Below are 16,588 nucleotides of genomic sequence, written 5' to 3'. Positions count from 1 at the left end.
CTCATAGATCACTTTCTATGGAATCTCTCTTTGTCCTTACAACAAGCCTAGATGGTAGGCACTATTATCATTCTCAATTCACAGATGAGGAATCACAGAATGGTTAAGTGATTTGTCCAGGGTCACATAGCTAGCAGACACTGAGGCCGGATTTGAATTTGTGTATCCCTCACTCCAAATGCAGTGCTCTATCCATTAAGCCACACTTTTTCTCAACACATTTTTTGTAACTCATTAATCTTAGTTTTCATTTTACCATTGGGGCTGGGAAACAAGAATGATTGAATGTTGGATGATTTTTTTTTAAAAAAACAAGTCTCTTTGGGATCTCCATTCTCTGTTTCAGATAGCAGAGCTAGTAGCTGCAGAATTTTTTGACCAAGGGGACAGAGAACGAAAGGAATTAAACATCGAGCCCACAGTAAGTAGGGAGACCTCAGTTGGATTAAAGGACCCCCAAGCCTGGCCCTTTGGAATTAGACTGTTGTTGTTCAGTCATGTTCAGTTGTGTCCAACTCTTCATGATCCCACTTGGGGTTATACTGGAGTGGTTTGCCATTTCTTTCTCCAGGTCATTTTCAGAGGAGAAAACAGATTTACAGAGTTTAATGGTCTGTCCAGGGTCACACAGCTAGAAAGTGTCTGAGGCCAAATCTGAACTCAAGAAGAGGAGTCTTCCTGAGTCCAGGTCCAGTGTTCTATCCACTGTGCCACCTATAGCTGCTCAATTTGGAATTAGACTAGGGGAACCCAATTTTCATCATCATTTTTCTCTCCATTATAATGTAAGCATCTTAAGGTGGATACTTTCTATTTGCATCCCAGCACTTAGCACAAAGGAAAACACTTAGAATTCATTCTTCATTCCTGGTGTTCCTGGGCCACCCTATTGTACTCAGGTACTGCCTAGGCGAGCAACGGTCTCTGAACAAGGCCAGTCTCCAAGGGACGACACCAAAATGAAACCTGGAGTTTGACTCCTGGTATGGCTGCTGGTTGGACTTCTCTCATAATGGCCTTTAAATAAAGACAGATTTTTCTGGGTTTCTTTTCAGGACCTGATGAACAGAGAGAAGAAAAATAAAATCCCGAGCATGCAAGTTGGATTCATAGATGCCATTTGCTTACAGCTCTATGAGGTACTCATGTGAAAGCAAGGAAATTCTCCTCAGGCTATTCTTGTTCTTATTTAATATTATAGTCTAATCATGATTTGTGCACAGTTCTGTAATTATTATTGATGTTATTATTGTTTTTATAGTTGGCAATTAAATTGTACCCTAAGGTCTAAAAAGTGCCATATATGTAATATCTATACTTTATTATTATTATTCCACCCAAATTCATTATTTATTTATTATTATTATTTCACACTACTAGCAGGTATCTGAGGCAGAAGTCAAACCTCCATCTTCCTGACTCCACTCTCTCCACTAGGATGCACTGTGCCTCCTGTTACTAATGCTGTCCCTAGGACAGAGGTTCTTAGGTGGAATAGTGGATAGTGTACTGGACTCAGAGTTAGGGGATTCTTGAGTTCCAATCCTACCTTAGGCATTTCCTATCTGTGTGACCCTGAGCAAGTCACTTAACCACAGTTTGCCTCTGTTTCTTTATCTGTAAAATGGAGATAATAATAGTGCCTACCTCTGAGGATCATTGTAATGATCTAGTGACAATATTGTAAAGCATTTGGCTGAGTGCCCAACACATAGTAAGATTTTCTTGTTTCCCATTTTTCTGATTAGGAAACTGAGGCTGAGAAAGCTTGAGTAGAATGCCTCACATCATATAGACAGTAATTTTCCCGACCCTGACCTCGCCTCCACTCTGCCACATGCCCCTCTCTCTTCTCTCTCAGATCCCCCCTACTACCACTGGAACGTCCCCTCAATTCATCCTTCCTCCCCCAGGGCAGACCCCATCAGGACAGCTTGGTCTAGACCACCCTGTCCCTGGAAGGGCTCAGTCTTCCTCCTAGTTCCCAGGCTCATTTCTCCCTCTCCAAATCAAGCAGCCCCAGCCCTGAGGTTCCCAAACATCTCTCACCCTGGAATCGCAAGCCTTTTCCCAGGCAGTCACCCTATGTGTCCACACGCCTTGAGGTGGGCCCTTTGGGGGCTCTCTCCCCGGTCCCTTGGGAGGGGCTGCAGCCCTGACCAGTTCCTTCTACTTATCCGTCTGTCCGTCTCTCCTCAGGCCCTGGCCCACGTCTCAGAGGCCTGCTTCCCCCTGCTAGACGGCTGTAGGAAAAATCGGCAGAAATGGCAGGCCCTGGCCGAGCAGCAGGAGAAGAGCCTGATGAACGGTGAAAGCGGCCAGCCCACGCTGACCTGAAGGGGCCCGGCCGGGACAGACCGAGCACGCAGAGTTTACGTTTACACAGAAGACGTCCTATTTTGTGATACGTAATGTTCGTAGACACTGTACGAGTTGGGTACATATTTTGCCACTGCTGTATTTTTTTAATGTTTGGTTTTATTTTTGCACAACTTTTAAGGGCATAGTGTGATGCATTCAGGGGTCCTCTTGTAGACTGTCTGTATGTGTCTCCATACCACTGAAGGGAGGGGGCCCCCTCTGCCCGCAATGGCCACAGTGGTCAGAAAGCTGGTCACGATGCTCAGGTTCTGCCGAGGGAGGTCCTGGGAGGCCTTTGACCCTGGAGTTGTCTATCTGTGTCCTGGCTTGTTTTTGCTGTTGTTGAATGACCAGTTCTTCAAGAATGCTTGGCAGCTCTTCCCTCTTCCGAGAGGAGCCAGGATCAACAGTCGATTCCTCTGGGTTTGGGAATGCCGAGGAGAGAAGGCGAGTGGCCAGGCCTGATTTTGGACAGAGCCAGACTGCAGGGATTTGGGGGATGCGTAGAACATCGATGCCCTTCCAGATCCCATTTATGACTTGCCTCAGCACCTTCCAGGATTTCTGGAAGGGTGTGATGTCAGGCCATGTAATTAAACAGAGAAGATATCAATGATGATCAGAGTCTTCGAGGTGAATGGAATCTGAGGCCCTCTAATCCAACTCTCTTATTTTAAAAATAAGGTAACGGGCTCCACCCCCAAATTTAAGTGACTTCCCTAAGGCCACACAGGCAATAAACATAATAAGCAAGATTTGAATCCAGAGCCTAGGGACCTTAATTCTAAAGAACGAAGGGACCTCAGAAGCCTCCAACTCTCACTTTACAGAGAACGTAAGTGTGGCCCAATATGGTTACGTAAGTGACTTTCCCAAGGACACACAAGCAGTAAGCATCAGAAGAGGAATTTGAATAGATCTAGAATTCAGAGGCCACTGAGAACCAATCAGCTCCTCATTTTACAGATACAGAATTGAGGTGCAGCATGGGTGGCTTGCCCAGGATCACCCAGTCACATTTTTGATGTCCTCGTTGGCATTGCTAAATGTCTAAGAGAGAATGAGTCTATCCATTGAATAACTTTCAGGAAATCCACTCCTTCCATTATGGCCTATAAAATCACCTGCTCCTCTTTACAGATAGTCTTACAACTTGAGTCACAAAGAAATAAATTTCAGTCACTCAGGTCTCAAAAGGAAAGAATGAATTCTAGGGAACAGGAATCCAGCATTGTCCTAAGAGAAGAGTAGCTTCTGGGAGGGCAAAGAGTCACCATTCCTTCCCTTTCCCTTAGAAAGAAGTCATGGGGGAAGGGGCAGCTGGGTAGCTCAGTGGATTGAGAGTCAGACCTAGAGATGGGAGGTCCTAGGTTCAAATCTGGCCTCAGACTCTTCCCAGCTGTGTGACCCTGGGCAAGTCACTTAATCCCCATTGCCTGGCCCTTACCATTCTTCTGCCTTGGTGCCAATACACAGTATTGATTCTAAGATGGAAGGTAAGGGTTCCTAAAAAAGAATAATAATAATAAATTTTTAAAAAGAATAATAATTTTTTTAAAAAGAATAATTTAAAAAAGAAAAGAAAGGAGTCCCAGGAGGTAGCTTGAAGACAGGACTTTAATCATTAATGCAGCTGAGAGAGAATAGAGCAATCTTTGTACTTTAATAAATATCACAAGGTCACCATGATCTCCCTTTCCTACCTATATCATACTGCTGTTGGGGGTCAAAGGGAAATAGCAGAAGGAGTCATTTGAATACCCTAGACATAAATGGAACCCCAAGCCATACAGAAGCAAGCAGCTTCAGGCCATGGGACCAGTAAAAGGGGAGGAATTACTCCACGGCCTGGGATTGGCTAGGCCAAGTCCTGTCCCTCCAAAATAACCTAGTTCATCCTTCTTCAGATCATGTGACTTGGCTGCCATCTTTCTCCCACAGTACTTCACTGATGGGATCAGAGGCAATTTCCATTCCATGTGTGCCCTTGAGCTCTTCTAAATGAACTCAATAGAGTGAGTGCCTTGGGAAAGCAGACATGGAGAATGAGGAAAGGAGGCAATAGAAAGAAGAAGGCCTGGATCTTCCCAACCGACCATTTCCATGGGTTGGCTCACAGTTCCCATCACCCATTATTAAGGCAGAAGGGGTGCTATTTTTTTTTTAATTCCAGTCCTTCTTCAGAGGGGATTTCCAGTGTAGAGCCTCCCTCTCCCAAGGCAGATTGCTAATTCACTTATAACTTACACACTTGGGCAGTTGTCTGAGAGCACCTTGACTTTTCCAGAGTTACACAGCCACTATGTGTCAGGTCTGGAGTGGAACCCAGCTCTTACTGTCTTCAAATCTGGCTCCCGCCAACCCACCAAGCCACACCAGCATCCTCGTGACATCGTTTGAGAAGACCATTTCCTAACAAGCACGTTGCTTTCTTCTCGTGGCTACTTCACACAGAAGTTTCCAACATTCTGGGGACCGTGACCATAAATTAGGCACATATGACAGATAAATACAAATTTCTCATTACTTTGGCCAAAGCTGATGTTTCCTTAGATAGCCCCTCGATAATCATGGCTGGCTCTGTTACATGCTTGGTGGGCTTGCTGCGGCTAGAGTACAGTAGGGTTTCGTTTTATCTTTATGGCACTGTGTAGAGATTAGCGTTATGACCCTTGCCCCTTTCTAGACAAGACTCTAAGTGACCTGGAATGCCACTCAGAGCAAAGTGCATAGGTCTGCTGGCTCCTCAGAAGTGGGCATCTTCTCTGACACTTGCTATCTCTGTGACCTTGGATCCTGAACCTCAGTTTCTTCCTCGATAGATAAGGGAGTTGGACTAGATAGCTTCTGACATCCCTTCTAAGACGGCATGATCTTAGAAAAAAGTCATGTAGTACTGAGATAGCTGTATCTACATCCAAGTCTATAGCTGGAGTTATAGTTGTCTTCCATTCGTTTAGACCCTTCCAACCTAAACCAAGCTGGTTTTTGAGAGGATGCCTTCTAAGTGGATTATTTGTGGAATGAACATAAATCTAGTTTTGTATTTGGAAACTATGTCTAACGCTGTTTTCCCACTTATGAGTCCCAAGGTTAGGAGATGCTCTTCCTAGTTGATGTTATCCTTGGAGATCAGGGTTCAGGCAGAAGTTGAATTTGCCATTTGCCAAGAAATTTTTAAAGTTAGTTAAAGTTAACAAACTTCAAAATAGGGACCATCTAGCTGAGCTATTTAGTATCTAAGAATTACGGCTGGATGGGACCTCAGAGATAATTCAGTCCAATACTCTCAACTATACATATATATATATATATATATATATATATATATATATATATATATATATATATATGGAAACTGAGAATGAGAGAGTTTAAGTGAGTTGCATAGGATCAAACAGCCAATATATATTTCAGGCAGAATTCTAACCCAGTTCTTACTGATTTCCATTCCACCATACTTCCTCTACATTAAGGAATTTTGATTTCATCAAAGGAGGCAAGCCCAGCCCTGAAACAGGGAGCTCAATTTGCCTATAATTGAGGGGATGCCGAGACCCAAAATTCATCATCTCCTCCCCTCCCCACAGCCAACCTTGTGTTAGCTAAGTTGACTCCTTAAACAACATTCATCAGCAGACCCATGCAATCTGTGAAAAGTGAGAACAAATCCAAATTTTAGCTGCTGACACAAATGCCCGTTTCCTATTCTCTTCCCCATGTAGACAAGGAAAATCACTTTTGTTTTTTCCTACTTTGATCCTAAAGCTCCATGATGTCATCATCATAGGTGCTCCTGCTACTCTACTCCTCCTGCCTTCTCAACTTACGATTCTTGTCTACATTTTCACTTGTACATTCTATGGACCTCAGTGTTTTTCCTCAAGATGAAATAAAACACACATTCTGAATAGTTTCTGCTATGTGATGGCAAGAGTAACAGATGTGGAAGCTGCCCAGTGAGCCATTGCCATCCTGTCAAATGGCCTGGCTTTGTATTTTCATAGTGGGGACTACAGATCACTGAGTCACTCTGTGCCTGAGGAAACTGGGCTGGGCAAATGGAACTAGGGATACTTGGAACCCATACACTTGATGTCTTGGAAGGCAGCTGCCAGATTCTCCCTCAAAACTACAAGACATCAGTCTAATGCAACATAGCTTCTTCTGTCCTTGTGAATTTCCCATACTTTGCCACGGTGAGAACCCCTTTCCCATACTTCACTTGGAGTTAATTGGTAAGGATGAGATTTCTTAAAACTCTTGAAGGAGAATGACATTGAGCTCACCACTAATAAGCTCCCCTCCAATGTGAGACATAAGCAAGCACAGAAAATAATCGATACTGGGCAAGGACACAGGTGGAGGAGAAGTGGGAAATAGCCATAGCTCTATGCTACCTGCTCTACCACTTAGAAGAGATTCATTTGGAGTGGAGGGCTTCGGTTTGTCTCTTTGTTCCTAGCCTTTCACCAGATCTGATTTCTCCATCTCTCTCTCACACACACAAACACACACCCCTCTTCCTGCTAGATATTGCTATTGATATATGAACTGCTGCAACATTCTCCAGCAATTCCAACCAGAGGGTTGGGTTGGATTTTTTTTCTTGGGTTTTCTTTCCTTCTTTCTTTCTCTTTCTTTTTCTTTTTTTTCTTTTTCTTTTTCTTTCTTTCTTTCTTTCTTTTTTTTTTTGGCTTCTCCTGGATGGCTGAAATAGGATGCCGAAACAATGAGATTGCTGCCCTCTTCTGCAATTGCTCAAATGCTCTAAATGGGTACCAGGGAGGGAGGACAAAGGACCCCCCTGGAGCCTTATCTGTTCCTAACCTTGATGACTTTCAGTGGAATCTGGGACAGTTGATGTTCCTTCTGTTTCCCCATAAATGCCCCTAAACATTTCTGAAGTGTGTGCTATGCAGTTTCATGAGGGCATTCTTGGTTACAGAATTTAGAACAAGTCTGGAAATGGGACACTGAGTCATCATTCCCATCATCCTCTGGGGTCAAAGATGCTAAGTCGGGGACACCTGTCCGCCATCCCACTACACAGAGTTGTTTGCTTTCTCCTCTCTGCAATCTAGGCTGAGGATCTTTGGAAATCAAAATCACCAACCCATGCTAGTAAATTTCTGGCTCAGCTTAAGTACCAGCCCCCTTTCACTCTGCCATATAGAGAAAGGAAGATAGCATTGGGCTCACCTTCCGCCTCCTCTACACCTACCAAAAGCCTGTGTATACATGTTTTATTGAATGTAGTTGAAAGTGTAAATACTTTTTAAAATAAATTACATCATAGTTTAATTTTTGTAAATCACAGTGAACCATCACTAGCCACTGTTAGAGTTTCTTTGTATTCTTATACTTTTTCAAAGTATTGGAACAAATATATAGTTTCTGGACACTATTTTTGTACTAGGATGGGGGGGGGGGCTGTGTATATTATGCTTAACTTTCAAGTGGTTTGAAAGAGTTTTGAATGCCAATATCTTTTCCCCGTCCCCTCTCTCCTCCCTCCTTCCTCCCCGTTTCAGACAATCTTCTTACACAACAGACCCAAGTGTAAGAACAAGTTGGGTTGGACTGTCCATCAACCCAGTGGTCAGAGAAAAAGCCCCTCAGGGAGTTTTCTACATGAGTCCAAATTGTTCACTTGCCACTTCCCTCCTCATTGTATTCTTTGTACTATTTTTCATTCTTTGACAAATAAAAAAGGATGAGAAATGACTAAGACTTCACTCTTGTGTGATCATTTTGACCCTGCTGTTGACTCGGCAGTGGAAAAGGGTAAAGTGGCCTCATATTTCTCAAAGAGAATCTGATGTTCCAGTAAGGATTCTAGGCTTTAGAGTTAGAAGGAACCTGAGGGGCCATCTAGTCCAAAGAACCCATTTTACAGAAGACCAAGAAACCAAGAAACTTGCACAGAATCAAGCAACATCTAATAATGATAGTGAGCATCTAACACAGAAACATTTGCAAAGATCTTCCACATCTCAGTTAATGCTCACAACAACCCTGGAAGGTAGATGCTATTTTCATCCCCATTTTACAGATGCAGAAATGAGTCTGCAAGAAGTTAGGTGAATTGCCATGTCCCAGAGTTAAGGGTCTGAGGTGAGATTCGATCTCAGATCTTCCTGTCTCCCAAGGCCAGTGGTTTATCATTTCCACCTCCATCCTCTTGGTATAGTCTGGAGCAGAGCTAGAATTTGTTCCAAGGCCTCATGATTCCAAATCCAGCAGGCCTTCCTTGATACCACATTGAAAATATAATGATTTGTACCTTTGATGAATGCATTCCAATTTTCATATGGGGCCAGTACTTTGTCACCCTGAGCTCTGCCCGTAAGCCTTCACATACAGTGTTTCCCAGCATACTTGTACCTGCCTGTGCACGTGCATGGTATCAGAGTCTATTCATATTAGCGCTTTTAAAAGGGAAATTCCAATTATATATACTTGAACAACACTTCAGAAACCAAGGCTGCCCAGCCTGGCAGATTTGGTTTAATATCCAGCAATGATGGTTCACATTCCTTTACTACTTTAAGGTTTAAAAAGGCTTCTCAGGAAAACATTGTAGCACAATCCAGTGTAATAGACTTTGCTACTAGTAGCAATGCAACAAGCCAAGACAATCCTGAGGGATTTATGGGAAAGAATGCTCTCCACACCCAGAGAAAGAACTGTGGGAGCAGAAGCACAGAAGAAAAACATGGGATTTATCATTCGTTTTTATGGGGATGTGAAAAACCAAAGGATGTGGGCTTTAAAAAACCACTCTATAGCAAAAAAAAAGAATAATATAGAAATAGATATCAAGTGATGACATTTGTACAACCCAGGGGAATTGCTTGTTGGCTTTGGGTGGGGGGAGAGAAGAGGGAAGAGGGAAAAGTGAATCATGTAAACATGGAAAAATATTTAAAATAAAATTGTTTTTAAAAAAGGCTTCTCGAACTGGAACGACTCCAGGAATTGATGCAGAGTGGAAGGAGCAGAACCAGGAGAACAATGTACACAGAGACTGATACACTGTGGTACAATCAAATGTAATGGACTTCTCCATTAGTGGCAATGCAGTGATCCTGAACTATTCTGAGGGACTTATGAGAAAGAACACTCTCCACATCCAGAGGAAGAACTGTGGGAAGAGAAACACAGAAGAAAAACAACCACTTGATCACATGGGTCGGTAGGGCTATGACTGAGAAAGTGGACTCTAAAAGATCACCCTAGTGCAAGTACTAATAATAAGGAAATGAGTCTTGATCGATGGCACATGTTAAACCCAGTAGAATTGTGCATCAGATACGGGAGAGGGGTTAGGGGAAGGGAGGGAAGGAACATGAGTCTTGTAACCATAGAAAAATTATTCTAAATCATCTAAATAAAATTTAAAAATAAATAAATAAATAAGGCTTCTCCACTCAATGCCATAGTGAAATAGGTGATACAAACATTATTCCCATTTTATTGAGGAGGGAACTGATCCACACATGGGAATGCTATTAATTTAACAAATCTAACTAATTCAGGCTTCTCTTAGATCTTAGCTCTGCCACGCTCACACTTTGGACCAAGGACCAGGTCATGAAGAAGCAGCATTGTATACTGGGAAGAACACTGCCTTTAGAATCAGAAGGCCCAAGTTCAAAACCCACCTCTGCCATGATGACTTCTGGACTTGAGTTTCCTCATTTGTAAGACAAGGAGATGGTTTGAGATGGCCTCTAGAGAATCATCCAGTTCTAAATCTAGGCATCCTTTGACCTTTAAGGTCTTTTTTGGGCCTCTTATTCTATTCTATAAGTCCACAGTGGGTTTCTATATCAAAAGACAATAATAGAAATGTCTATATTGAACAACTAATACTATCCACTAAAATACCCTAAAGCCTTCCTCAGGTATGACAACTTACCTAATTATTTTTTGGAGGGTTATTTGTACAAATATATAATATTCATTGCAAAAAAAAAATTTTTTTTTGCAACAAAAGATCTCTACATCCAAGATATATTTTAAATGACACAAATACATAGAGCTAAGAATCAATGGATGAGTGCCCAAAGTATCTAAAAAGGAAGGAAGGAAGGAAAGAGGAAGGAAGGAAGGAAGGAAGGAAGGAAGGAAGGAAGGAAGGAAGGAAGGAAGGAAGGAAGGAAGGAAGGAAGGAAGGAAGGAAGGAGGGAGGGAGGGAGGGAGGGAAGGATGGAAGGAAGAAAGGAAGGAAGGAAGGAAAGAAGGAAGGAAGGCAGGCAGGAGGGAAGGAAGGAAGGAGGGAAGGAAGGAAGGAAGAAAGGAAGGAAGGAAGGAAAGGAGGAAGGAGGGAGAAAGGGAGAGAGGACAGAGAAAGAAAGAAGAAAAATAGAGAAAACTATCAAAAACCATATAGCAAAAGAATCCAAAATCATTAAGTAATGCAAATGAAGACAACTCACAGCATTACCTTATCTATCAGATTGGCAAAGATGCTAAATGATCAAAGTAACTGTTGCTGGTAAGGTTTCAAGAATATAAGCATACAAATAAACTATTGGTGAAGATGTGAATTGCCCTAACTTCTCTGGAAGACAATTTGGAGCTATTCAAGAATATTTGTAAATTTTTCATACCTTTTGACCCAGCACTACTGGGCATATATTTCAAGGAAGCCAAAAATAGAAAGGCCCAAATTTTCCCAAATAATAATAACAATATTACGATAGCCAAAAACTAGAAACAAGATGGTCATTGGTCAACTGGAGTGTGACTAATCAAAGTGTGGGAATACGTATAAAAGGTTAAAGAGAGATCAATAGAAAACTTCAACCAAAATCATGCAAGAAATAAATCCAGATTTTTTATTTTATAGCTAGAAGGGCCTTTAGAAACCATCTAATTAGGGAGCAGCTGGGTTTCTCAGTGGTTAGAGCACCAGGCTTGGCGGCAGGAGGTCCTGCCTGGGTTCAAATCTGACCTCAGACACTTCCCAGCTGTGTGACCCTGGGCAAGTCACTTAACCCCCATTGCCTAGCCCTTACCACTCTTCTGCCTTGAAACCAATACACAGTATTGATTCAAAGATGGAAGGTGAGGGTTTATTTTTTTTTAAATCATCTAATTATCCTGAGTCATATGACAGGGAATGCTATCCACCTCCAGAGAAAGAATTGTTGGAGTCGTCTTTCACATCAGTGTATCTTTGGTCTTATTTTGGGATTTTAGTTCTCTCTGAGCTTGCTCTTACAATAATGACCAATATGGAAGCATGTTTTTGCATGACAATAAATTTAAAAATTTTTTTAAGAAATCACCTAATCCATGACCTTTATTCTACAGATGAGAAAACTTGATAAGTGAGAGACTCTCCAATTCTCCAATCCTTGCCTTGTTAGGCTGTATTCAGAGGCATTTGCCTGGGGATTTCCCAAATGAAACAGATTTTTTTTTTTTCAAACACATTTACAATTCCTATAACAATCAGTTAACAAGCATTATTTAAATTCCTACTGTGTGGTCAGCCCGCCCTCCTCAGGCTCCTGCGCGGCGGCCGCGGTGGCTTCTCCCCCCTCCCCGGCTTTCCCTTCCCCCCTCCTCTACCTCCTCCACCCTCTCCCCCTCCCCCACCCCACCGCCCTGGCTCCAGGGGACCCCGAGATGCCGGTCCGCACTGAGTGCCCCCCGCCGGCCCGAGCTTCGGCCGCCTCCGCCGCGTCCCTCATCCCGCCGCCCCCCATCAACACCCAGCAGCCCGGCGTGGCCACCAGCCTCCTCTACAGCGGCTCCAAGTTCCGTGACCACCAGAAGAGCAAGGGGAACTCGTACGACGTGGAGGTGGTGCTGCAGCATGTGGATATGGAGAACTCTTACCTTTGTGGATATTTGAAGATTAAAGGCCTTACCGAGGAATACCCAACTCTTACTACCTTCTTTGAAGGGGAAATAATCAGCAAAAAGCATCCTTTCTTAACCCGGAAATGGGATGCAGACGAGGATCTGGGGCAAGTTTCAGGCTTTTTATCAGTATGCAAAATCGTTTAACTCAGATGACTTTGATTATGAAGAGCTGAAGAACGGGGACTATGTCTTCTTGAGGTGGAAGGAACAGTTCCTAGTTCCAGATCACACAATCAAAGACATCAGTGGTGCTTCCTTTGCTGGGTTTTACTACATCTGCTTCCAGAAATCTGCAGCCTCTATAGAGGGCTATTACTACCATAGGAGTTCGGAATGCTATCAGTCCCTAAATCTGACTCAGTTCCTGAACACAGTGCCCCCATCTATGAATTCCGGTGACAATTGACTGTTCAGAACAATAACCAAGTAAAACTGAACTTGGCAGAAAAGATTCCAGTCGATCAGGAGAATTGTGTACCTGCCAGAAGCAGGAGATAGTGTGTGCCAGTCTCCTACCAAGCAGATGCACCAGGAGGCGTCGGTGGCAACCCATAGAACTCAAGAGATGCGGCTGACCACGGAGGGGGGAGGGGAAGAAGCAAAAGGAGTTCTTCCTGCTTCTGAGTGGCAATTTAATTTTTAATCTGGTTTTTAAGATACCTTTAAATGCACTTTTCCTTATTGCACGGCTATCTTCCGTATTATGGAAATGCCTTTCCCCATTCTAAATCTGAGCAGAGTTGATAGTTTCCAGGATGACCCGTCAGCGTTGGCTTGGTGTGCAGTGTTTTGAACTAACTCTTTCTGATCACAGATTGATGGTTGCACCCCAATGCCCCCAGTCTTAATCCCTTGTCTGGTAGCTCAGAAGGAACCACAGTCTGGATACATGTGTGTATCAGCAAAGCTTTGTGCAGGGAATTGGCGAGCCACCACGTCTGCTAATGAAGCATCTTGAAGGGCCTAATCAATCTTTAGCTCCGATTGGTTAACGGGGTCAACCCAAGCTGCAAAGCATCGGAATATTAACAACTCAAAGCGAAGTCAATAGTTGTTAGGTTCCCTCAGCACACCATTGGGAATAACTAAATGCAAGACTTCCAAGCCCTGAGTTAGGAATGGATCAGAATTCTGCTTATTCAGTACGTTTGCTCTGAACTTAACAGATTTGAGGGTAAAACCAAACTCAGTAAAAATGAGATTTTTTGAATTACAAAAATTATTTTTATGGTCTCTTTAACAAGGACTCTATGGCAAATGCACAATTACTCAGAATTACATTTTCTCGTTTTCACATTGAAAACAGCGAATGTTGACGTATTAATTTTTATACCTATATATATGTATGTATGTATATTTAATCAACCAGCAGTTTTTGAAACTAGTCATCCTGGTACAAAAGTTTGCAGCATTGCATAAATTAGTGCTAAATAAGAGAACTGTTTTTTGGTCAGTTTAACATTTGTACCTCCTCCTTTTGCTACACAAAACAGTGCTTGACAAACCTTTTTATCAGGCAGAAGGAGCAGTTGTTCTCCTATAACAATGACTTTGAGACGTTGGGGAATGAGGGGAAACATTAACCATGTTCAAATAATAACTCAAGGCTTCCATGCGTGCCCAAAAAAAAAATTCCTACTGTGTGCTGGGCTCTGTGCCTAGGCCTTAGGAATAAAGTCTTACAGGAAACTATGGATTCTATAAGATACATATAAATAAAAATGAATTCCAAGTACAAGGGGCAGCCAGTGAAAATACATGGAGACAGAGTGTTGGGTGAGAAACCGTAAGCAGGCCAAGGTCTGAAGAATGCGGGACAGGGAGTACATAATGGATAATAAAAGTGGAAAGAGACCGTGCGGGCCTGGGTTCAAGGAACTTTAAAATGCCACATACAGGTGCTTATATTGAATCCTGGAAGTGATAGCACCTGCACAATATACTGAGTCGCAGAGTATTTTGGTCAGATCTGTATTTTAAGGTGATCAGTCCAACAAATCCAAGAGGATCTACCTGAGATGACTCATATTTCCAGCCTTGGTTCTTGGATTGAGACTTTGGGCCAAGGCAAAGCTCCATTCCCTCTAACGCTCTGGAGGTGATGGGCAGGCCCTATTAGATCCTGTCTATTTCCTCATGTGGATGCTGCTGCTCCTGCTCTAGGAGGAGTGGCTTTGCAAAGCCAGAGAGACGGTGCTTCTTTCCTTTGGGGTCATGTTTGGTCTTTTAAATTTCACAGCCATTCATTTTTAACTGTTATGTTGTTGTGGTGTCTTTTTACCTTACTTCGCTCATTGTGGATATCAGTGTTTTCCTGGTTCTGCTGAATTCCCTGGGCATCAGTTCAAAAAAGCCTTCTTATCTTTCCTTATATTCATCATTTTCATTGTTCCTTAAAGCTTGGGAATGGGCCACTCTTAGTGTACCACAACTTGTTCAGCCATCCCCCAAAGGACAGACGTCCACTTTGTCCTAATACAGAACATACAGCTTAAGTTTTTTAGTGTGCCATTGTTTTTGTCATTTACCTCCTTGAGGTAGGTACATGCCTAGCAAGCAGATTTCTAAGTCAAAGGGGATAAATGACTTAGTAACTTCTTTGCAAAATTCCAGCTAACTTCCCAGAATGGTTGGACCGAGCTCTCATTTCAGTAACAACATATTAGTGTGGCTGACTTCTGTGCCTACTCTTGTTCATCGAATCAATTCCATTAATAAACTTTTGTATTTTTTTAAGTAGTATCAAATGGTTTAATAATGGCTCTTTTGTCAACTTTGGCATCTGGTGCCATCAGACCCCCTTCATTCCTATTTCTTTTTGTAATGGGGAAAGGGGGTTATTCATTAAAAGGTTTGACTGGATTATATTTAAAATAGGGTCACCAGGAATTTAATTTATTCCAAAGCGGTTTATTTACAATTTATTTACAAAATATAGAAAGAGAGAAGTAAGAAAATCAGAGAGAGGATAGGGTAAGATATCTAGCCTAAGCACTAAGTCATTTACTCCCGGCCGGTGGCTCAACCGGGGGCAGGGAGAGTTTAGTCCTTAGCTGGCCTCAGCCCTTGGAGCCAAGGACCTGGGGATACAGGGAGCCTTTCTCAAGAGGATAGGTCTCTCCTGAGGCTAGTGTCTTCAGAAAATCCAGCAGTTAAGAATCAGCTTTTCACTCACCAAGTGTCAGTCCAAGGAAGAGACTTAAGGACAGTCTCATCAGGAATAGGGTCTCAGTTCCAGTCAACAGATTATTCTTCAGCCTCCACTCCAAGTAGAACTGACTCAGGAAGTTGTAACTCTCTTTTAAAGACACTTTCTTTTGTATCACTTCCTGTGCCTTCCCCTAATTTTGCATCTACCAATCACAGTTGAAGGTTTGCTTTAAGACTGCCCAGGGGCAATTAGCTTAATTCTGATTTGTCACCCACTATTGCACACATGGATCACAGACCTCCCCCACTCAAGTGTGAATGGGGTGTTTACACTTTTGGTGATTAAATCTAAAAATAGGCAAGGGTTACAATTTAATCTTCACAATCAGGGGAGAGTTAGTTAATTTCATTTTCACAATCAGGGGAGAGTTAAATTTAATCTTCACACTTGGGAGGCCTTATTTCACTTCAGATTCTTGATAGAACTAGACAAAATAACAATACATAAATATATTATATATAATATAAATAATAATAGAATTATTACTTTGTCTAGCTCTATAAAGTAACCTTTTTTTTTTGAGACGTGGACTATCATGAGACTGGATAGGTTGATTTGCTTAAGAAACACATAGGAGGAGACAGAAAAAGAAATCGTATTTACCTACAGTGTATAAAGTATTTGAGTCTACTTAACAAGACACTTTCACAACTCAGTCTCAAAATGCTCTTTATAGAAAAAAATGGAAAGCAAATCATTGGTGGAATATTAATGGCTTAAGATTCTCAATAGAGCTAAATAACATGATAACAGAATTATTATTTTGGCTAGCTCCATAAAGTAACCTTTTTTGTGGCTACTTGGTCCCCCATCACACCCAGTCTAGATGGGTTTATACACCTGTGTTCAGAGGACTAGCACCTCTAGTGTTTTCAGGGTCCCCCACCCACCTTTGGTGTCCACCTGCCACTCAACTCTTGCCTGTGGTTCCAAGAAGCTGTAGCATGTGCAATAGCCACCCTCTGGTAAAACTATCTCAGCAGACAAGTTAAACCAAGTTGAGGGTAGCCAATAGGCATTAAACCTATTGGCAATCTAGGGGGGTTTCTACCTCAAGCATATGGAAATTTCTCCTGGCAGAATGGGCAGACAATAACAGTTTGTTCCCAGAGCCATGAAGGCAGCTGAAACAAG

At 42.4% G+C, this 16,588-nt stretch overlaps 1 protein-coding gene and 1 pseudogene across 4 annotated transcripts in view; both read left to right on the top strand.

Annotated features, from left to right (window-relative positions):
* PDE5A (phosphodiesterase 5A) overlaps nucleotides 1–8,094 on the top strand; it is a 166,047-nt gene extending 157,953 nt beyond the window's left edge. For all 4 annotated transcript variants that reach the window (XM_007495546.3, XM_007495545.3, XM_056803498.1 and 1 more), the window contains exons 19-21: nucleotides 347–421; nucleotides 1,056–1,139; nucleotides 2,200–8,094. In XM_007495546.3, the coding sequence (XP_007495608.1) occupies nucleotides 347–421; nucleotides 1,056–1,139; nucleotides 2,200–2,337 (297 nt within the window). In that variant the 3' untranslated portion in view covers nucleotides 2,338–8,094. The remainder of the gene's footprint in view (nucleotides 1–346; nucleotides 422–1,055; nucleotides 1,140–2,199) is intronic.
* Nucleotides 8,095–11,967: 3,873 nt separating this feature from the next.
* Nucleotides 11,968–14,917, top strand: LOC100617004 (glucose-induced degradation protein 4 homolog; annotated as a pseudogene).
* The last annotated feature ends 1,671 nt before the right edge of the window (nucleotides 14,918–16,588 follow it).

The sequence above is a fragment of the Monodelphis domestica genome, chromosome 6, assembly GCF_027887165.1.
Source record: "Monodelphis domestica isolate mMonDom1 chromosome 6, mMonDom1.pri, whole genome shotgun sequence".
NCBI classification, from domain to species: Eukaryota; Metazoa; Chordata; class Mammalia; order Didelphimorphia; family Didelphidae; genus Monodelphis; species Monodelphis domestica.
Note: the sequence above shows the minus strand (reverse complement) of the source record. Positions and strands in the feature narration are given on the sequence as shown.